Source organism: Prinia subflava, chromosome 11 (genome assembly GCF_021018805.1).
Source record: "Prinia subflava isolate CZ2003 ecotype Zambia chromosome 11, Cam_Psub_1.2, whole genome shotgun sequence".
NCBI lineage: Eukaryota > Metazoa > Chordata > Aves > Passeriformes > Cisticolidae > Prinia > Prinia subflava.
Genome location: NC_086257.1, coordinates 4,166,026 through 4,173,685, shown reverse-complemented (window position 1 = coordinate 4,173,685; position 7,660 = coordinate 4,166,026). Strand labels below are relative to the sequence as shown.

The 7,660-nt window shown below is 51.1% G+C and overlaps 1 protein-coding gene across 1 annotated transcript in view; it reads right to left on the bottom strand.

The window, feature by feature from the left end:
• Positions 1-239: 239 nt before the first annotated feature.
• FARP2 (FERM, ARH/RhoGEF and pleckstrin domain protein 2) overlaps positions 240-7,660 on the bottom strand; it is a 73,749-nt gene continuing 66,328 nt past the window's right edge. Inside the window, exons 23-27 of the mRNA XM_063408488.1 lie at positions 7,326-7,444; positions 6,395-6,558; positions 3,782-3,889; positions 2,965-3,116; positions 240-1,866 (exon numbers count right to left, since the gene is read on the bottom strand). Of these exons, the coding sequence (XP_063264558.1) occupies positions 1,779-1,866; positions 2,965-3,116; positions 3,782-3,889; positions 6,395-6,558; positions 7,326-7,444 (631 nt within the window). The 3' untranslated portion in view covers positions 240-1,778. The remainder of the gene's footprint in view (positions 1,867-2,964; positions 3,117-3,781; positions 3,890-6,394; positions 6,559-7,325; positions 7,445-7,660) is intronic.

The following is a 7,660-nucleotide window of genomic DNA, read 5'->3' as shown; positions in this document are numbered from 1 at the left end:
AAGCAGCTAAAGGATCATTCACTCACCAGCCCACAAACCTTAAGGGAAGACTCTTGCTCACTCCAGCTCCTCAAAGGCAGCTCTGCCACCTGCTCCACACCATCCCCACTGTGCATGGAGAGCACTTGGTGCAGGGTGGGCTGAGATCCAGAGTCGTAGAAAACTACTGAGTGACTTGGCCCTGGGATGGTGGGCCCAGGAATGGGGATGGTGAGCTCAGGAATAAGAGGCTGAGAGAGTTTTATACCAAGATGCTATTTACTTTGAACAGTCATATTCAGCCACGGTATAACATGTCTAATCAATCCACATGGAAACATCTACAACAGATAATTAAAAAAATAATAAATGAAGACACTAATAAATTAAGTACATTTAACTTAGATGGGACAATGTTCTTCGTGACAGCGGTGCCAAGGCTGGATCTGCAGTCACTCCTCTAGGATGCAAATGCCAAGCAAGAAAATCCCTCTGGATTCCCCCTCCCTTCAGCCCTCATCCCACATATGCTTGAGACCACAACTGAACACTCGTGCTGGCCTCTGTCCTTCCCATTGTCCCATGGGATCTCCACATTCCTCCACCCTCACAGCATGCAATACTTTCCTTTTGCTTTCACTGCTTCACTGCACTGTTCCTTCTGTTAGTACTCAAACATTTTTCTATCTAATATAAATCAGAGTCCTCATAGCCCATCACAAGCCACGTCCAACAGCATCTTGTGGCACTTAGCGTATGTCAGTCCTTCTGTGGAGGCACCCAAAGGTGACAGCTTTACAAAAGAGAACAAGCTGCAAACATTTCAGATTTAATACAGAAATTTAATAGAGTCCACAGACACTAATGCTCCATCTGGAATCCAGTGACTTTTACACCTTCATGAGAAACAGAAGATGGATCCCGCCCTGAACTGAAAGAGAAGATCAGGGATTTTCAGAAGTCTTTGCATGACAAAAGCACAAGCAACAGTGACTTTCAGAGGCTTGTTCTCCTACAGTGCTTAAACGCCTTGAAAACATCACCCACACCAGAGTGGAGAGCGTTTGCCATCCCATGCCTTAACTCCTACTACAGGATAAAGAAACTGGAGCTGTGATATGAGAGTAGTGATTGAGTTCAGAGGACAAGCCATGCACCCCCTGCACCGATCCACAACACACCAACACCTCGGCAGCTCAGCAGAGACTCAGTCCTCCTGCTTCCCTGGAAAACTGCTGCCTTGGCAGCTCCTGAGGAGCAGAGCTGTTCTGGGAGAGCTGCAGTGTCTGCTCAGAGTGAGCTCTGTGTGTCCTGTTTGTCTGAGGCAGGCTGATGGTCACACCGGCAGGATGGGTTGTGCCGCCAGCCCTGTGCAGCACCTGGGACAGGGAGCCTGGGAGTCCTGCAGCCACTGCTGCCAGCCAGCTGCACCTCTGGGAGCTGCTGCTTTTCTCCCACGTGTGCTGATCATCAGTCAAAGCGTAGAAAGAAGGTGGTGCCTGCCCTCAGGGCAGGTGAAGGTGTCACTGTACAGGCAGATGGAACAAGAACCCTCCCACGATGTGCGTGCTGCAGCACTGCTGCTGTTGGGTTCTCTCTAAGTAGGCTCAGCTGGAACAGACTTGACCCTCTTCCACACCTCGGGGAATGGCTGTGATCCCTGTCTGCAGCCCCCTCACTCCCATTCCATACCGGGGGGAATGAGCCTCCTGGGTCTTTGCTTTGTCAGCTCCAGAGACTCCTGTTCCCACCTGCCTCTTTTGTTGGTGTTGCCAGCAGAGGTCCAGCTCTGCCCCACATCAGTCTGTGTGAGTGTCCTTCTCCTTGGGCAGCAGCAGGCTCGACCTGGCTGGAGAGCTGGTGGCTCTTTTGATCACCTCCATCCACCTGCCAAGAAAAGACACGACAAATGCTTAACCCTCACTCACAGGTAATCCTGTCCATTGTTATGAGCTGTACCCCTTTCCCAAACCAGCCATTTTCTTTCATTTACAAGTCTTCTGGAAAATTAACTCTTCAAAGGGACAGCTTGAGATGTGGTTGCCTGTCCAAGTGACCAGCCTACAGTGCTCTAAGCTCCAGAGAACTCTCATGAGAGCTCACTGTGTTCTCTCCTCAATGTTATCAAGGATGACAAGCTGACAATAATTATTCATTTTTTTAACAATAAATTAGAAATTAGGAAATAGGTAATGGGCTTGCTCATGTGGAAGAAAGCAAAGCAACAGTGAAAAAAGCAAGACAAATCCACTGTAGATTGGGCATTTTTCCCTTGGAATCCCTACATGAGCCCAGGGCATTAAAGAGCCAAACCTATGGCTCAGGTAGCTGATACCTCAGCTGTTCACCAGTGTGGGGCACCCTCCCAAGGAGGGGGGGCCTGTGACACCTCAGTAAAATCACATTCCAAAACACCCAAGAGGACCCTGCACAGCAGGACCCAGTGCAAGGGTTCCAACCACAGCAGCAAGATTTTGTATGTGGTGCATTTCACACACAGAGGGGACCCTCTGTGGAAGCCCCTAAGAGCAATTAATTGTAATTATAGAGGACAATAATAAAATGTAATTACACAGAACCCTACACTTGTTGCTCTCAGCCTCTTGTTATAACTTCTGCTCCCAGAGATGGAAGATGAAAACCAAAGAACTCTTTACAGAACCTGGAAATGTGACTCCCAAAGAGCTGGTGGAGCTGAGCACCCCACAGCCCTTCCCCTGCCACGTTCCTCCCTGGCTCCAAGGAAGCTCCTGGCACCAAGCACAGCTCACAGCTCACAGCTCTAGGTGTATCCTCAGCTCTCTGCACACAGAGGAGCATTCTGTCAGAGGAGGGATCTCCAAATATCATCAGTGGGGAGAAGGGAATGTAATCCCTGAGAATGTGCTGGAAGATCACTCAGACTAGTAGGAAAAAGAGGATGGGATGACCAACCACTGAGTGAAGAGCAGGATATAAATCGAGACAGAGAAAAGAGAAAATTACCTCTCAAAGGTGTATTTGCTCTCAGCCCTGAAGAAATACACGTGGGACTTGAACTGCAGCTTGAAGACATAATCCTTCTGAATGCCATCCGCCTCCACGGGGCAGCTGACCGTGTAGCCGAGCAGGGGGAGGCTGGCCAGGGGAAAATCATCCTGCAAGAGCCCAAGAGGCCAGCCCTGAGTGCAGGGCACCCCTGCCATGCAGCCTGTGTGCCACAGGGGAGCTTTGCACTCCTGTTCAGGAGACAACAGGACAAATCCTCTGCAAGGCCACCAACTGCTTATAATTAAACCTTCCCCCAACTCCTTTCAATTTTTTTCACAGTTATTTGCTTTTGCTCCTCTGCCCAACACTGCCTCCTGGGCTCCCTCCTCCTTCTCTGCACCCTTTCTATGGTACTTGAAGCACAGATCTGACAAAAAAGGTAAAGTGACCCTCACAAAATAAATGTGCCCTCAAGGCAAGAAGCCAGAATAACCCAATTACTGGGTTAATAAACACAGCTTATTTGGTTAATAAGATGAAAAGATTGCGCTGCACCATGGGCAGAAAAATCCCTGGGGCCTGTCAGGCTGAGCTGAAGCCCAGCACAGAGAGAAGAGGGCAAAGAAGGCCCAAAGGCTGCTGTGTCCCTCACATCCTTTAGTCCCACAAGAAGTGCCCACAGCCTTCCAGAGACCAGCTTCCTTCTGAAATGCCTCTCCTTCCCCTTGTTACTCCCCTTCAAACAGCAGTGATTGCCCCTGGAGCCGAAAGCCAAGGACCCCCAGCTCCCCCCACCACCCTGACCATCCTCCCCTCACCTACACCTGCCCACCTGGTGAGTCTTGTAGAAGAACAAGCAGAAGTTGGTGAAGACGACCCAGAGTTTCTGCCAGCCATTGCTGTTCTTGAACTTCCTCAGCAAATACCCGGAGAGCTGGTTCTGGCACGGAGGGAAAAGAGGGCTCCCATGAGATCACAGGCTCAGTCCTGCTGAGTGAACAGCCCAGCGCTGCCCCTGCTGCTCCCTGGGCTCCAAGGCCTCCCAGGCTCGGTGACAGCCACCAGGGCCCATCCCTTCCAGCCACCCCTTCTTACATGCAGAAAACCCACATGGAACACACTGTGTGAGAAGGGAAATGAGGCAGGAGAGGGAACAGGGACAGCAGAGCTGGGACACAACACGTGGCAGCTACATGAAGCAAGGCCGGCGTGGAAGGGGAATGCAGGGAGGGGAGCACAGGAGTCAGCCAGGACAGGGAGCCTGTGGCGTGGAATGACAGCACAGGAATTGTGTCATTTGAGAAAGAGACAGGATCCATGGCAGATTTACAGAGAGAAGCATTTTTTGAGGCATAAACAGGAGGAAATCCTGTCTTAACAAGGCAATGGTGCACGTCTGCCTCTGAGGACGAGGATCCTCACGTGAGGACATTTTCCTGGGCATCCCATGGCTCCTCCCCACCAGCACAAAATGTGAGAGGCATCTTTACCTGGATCATGCACAAGTAATCAGACAGGGATAGGCTCTGGTTCCGGTACCAACAAACATGGGTGATTGTGTTGGGCCGTTGGGCCTGGCCCAGCAAATAGCGAGGAGGAAGCTCTGGAGAAACAGCAAGAGAGCAGAAAACTGAGCAGAGAAAGGGGGAGAGAAAGAGAAAAAGAGAATGTTAGGTGAGAGGAGTGATGCAAGAAAGGTGGCTGTCAAAGGAAAATGGATTGTGAAAAAAAATGACGGTGTTAGAACATGGAACAGATCAGAGTGAGAGGGAGTGCAAGAACTCACACATTCCATCCCAGAACCTGTAGCAGGGTGGGCTTGTTATCCATGCACAGCACTGTGAACTGGGGTCTTTCCCAAGGAGCCAGCAGGGAAAGGTCTGTCCCCTCCAGAAACCATAAGAGAAGCCAGCTCAAGTGCCCACTGTCTGTACCTCAAGCCCAGGTCACATCTACAGCACTTCCCTTACCAAGCTGGTCCATACAGTTTCTCTATCAGAAAAAGGCAGGAGCTGCAGTGCCCAAACTTTTAACTCCAGTTAAACAAGTGCCTCAAGAGCAGAGCTCGACACAGGCACAGACACATGCTGCAGCCCTCTGCCCCACTGCTTTTGTCAGGTTAGTGACCTCTTTTTTCCCTCCATGTTATGTAGGGAAAAACTTCCCACTTTTGGAAGTCTTCAAGCATGCCAGCCTCGAGGAAGGTTGTCCTTCCTACCCTCCCAAACTGCTGCCTAAAGTAAAACCATAGAGTTGGTGCAAGCAGTGTAAGGAGTGCTGAGCTGATCAGTCTCGAAGTGTGCAGGATTCAGTGCCCAAATGTGCCACCAGTGCTGCCTTACACTGTGAGTAACAGCAAGACCACGGGTACCAGAGGCTCACAGAATCCCTGAAAGGTTTGGGTTGGAAGGGGCCTTAGAGCTCATCTGGTTCCAGCCCCTGCCATGGGCAGGGACACCTCCCACTAGACCAGGCTGCTCACACTCCCACCAACCTGGCCTTGGACAGCTCCCTGGGCACAAAATAAACATCTCTGCTCAGCATGAAATGAAGCTGCCATGAAAAGGCTGTTCAGTCCTGCCAGTGAGGGAAGGGCAGAGAATTCCAACTGAATTCCCTCTTCTTAATTCTGGGTGCAGTACAGCAGCCAGCCAGAACTCAGTACAGCACAGTCTAAAGGAAAATAGCATGAATAGGGAACTCATAATCATAGAGCCATTAAGGTTGGAAAACATCTCCAAGATCATCAAGTCCAACCTTTGACCAAATCCCACTGAACAATTTGGCAAAGTGCCACATCCACAGATTCTTTGAACATTTCTGGGGATAGTGACCCCACCACTGCCCTGGGCAGCCTGTTCCAAAGCTTAACCACTCTTTCTGTGAAGAAATTCTTCCTGATTTCCAGCCTGAACCTCCACTGTGCACCTTGAGGCCGTTCCCTCTCATCCTGTGAGCGGAGCCCAACCCTCCCCATCTGTCCTCTCCTGTCAGGGAGTTGTGCAGAGCCAGAAGGTTCCCCCTGAGCCTCCTTTTCTCCAGGCTGAGCCCCTTCAGCTGCTCCTGGTGCTCCAGACCCTCCCCCAGCTCCACTGTCATTCTCTGGACATGCTGCAGTCCTTCCTGTCATGAGGGGCCCAATGCTGACCCCAGGGTTTGAGGGGCACCAGCAGTGCCCAGCACAGGGGATGCTCAGTCCTCCCCCGAGCAGGGTGACACCAAAGGAGGGATCCAGGATGCCCTGGGTTTGCTTTAACCCTTCCCTGCCCTGCTCCCGCTGCCGAAGCGAAGCCCCGCCGCGCGGAGCACGGACACACGGACAGGACAGAGGGATGGCAGCATGCAGGGGTGGCCCAGCCCAGCTCTCCCTGCACACAGAGCTCTGCCCAGGCCGGGGGAGACGGAGGCCGAGGCAGCAGGGACGGAGCGGGGCCAGCCCGGGTACCTCGACGGCCACACTGTGGTCGGCCATGGAGACGCTGGTGTTGCGGTACCAGCACACGTGCATGGTTGTGTTGGCACGGTGGTGGCTCTGCCTGTCCAAGGAGCTACGGGAGGAGTGAATGTCATCTTCGGACTCCTGCTCTACAGAGACCTCATCAGAGGATCCTGGGGGAGGAGAATTGGGTAGTGGTTTGAGAAAGCTGTGCAATACAAGAAGCAAGAGAAGCTGGGATTCCTGAGCCAGGCGGGTTTCTCTTGCCGCGGTCCAGTTTTAAGTGAGTCAAGCTGAACTGGTTACACAGCTCCTGCGACCACTCTAAGCACATCAGGCTGGGTTTCCTTACCCAGCTCTGCCTAGGGCAGCTGACTCAAGGATCAAAGGATGGTTTGGGTTGGAAGGGACCTTAAAGCTCGTCTGGTTCCACCCCCCTGCCATGGGCAAGGACACCTTCCACTAGAATAACATCACAGAGTGGTTTGGGTCAGTGCTGTGTCAAACAAAAATGACCATACTTCATCTTAAGGAACAGAACAGAGGTCTCCAAGAAAAAATACTCCATGTTTCAGCACAGCCATAACACCATCAGACAGGCACAGGAATACTGGGCTGTAAAAGCTGACCTCCAGAGACACTGCATTTCAGGCAAAAAAATTCACCACATGGTTAAATTGAGAAAAATCTATCTAAAGGGTGACTAAGGACCTTGTAAAACTAACAACTCTGCAATGGGAGCATCTCTGCTGCATTTAAAGCTACCTTGAACATCAGTCTAGGCAGACAAGCTTATCTTTTGATTAAAACCAATTCAATTAATTCTCTGTTATCATATGAATTATAAAAATACGTCATTTATGTCATCAAACTCACAAAAGGAAAAGCAGATAGAACAGGACAACTGCTGCTTTTCCAGGAGGCAGGGGGCACCACTTACTGTTGGAGCGGTTGCACACGGAGTTTTCCAGAAGCATCTCGGATTTCTCAGTGGATTTCTTGGCCATTTCAATTGCCACATTCAGGTCTTCCATCCACTTGCTCATCTCCAGGCGGGTACTGCAAGGGAAGGGAAGCGGGGATGTGCCAGCCCAGAGCTGTGCCCGTGGGCTGAAGGCACAGGGCACTGCCCAAAACAAGGGACAGTATCCCTCCAGCAGATAAATAAAACCAGAATTAGAATTCCTCCACAGCAGGAGCTTTCCAGAGAGGGAACTGACCTCATACAGCCTCCACCTCTACATTCAAGCCTAGAATCAAGACTAAACTAACAAT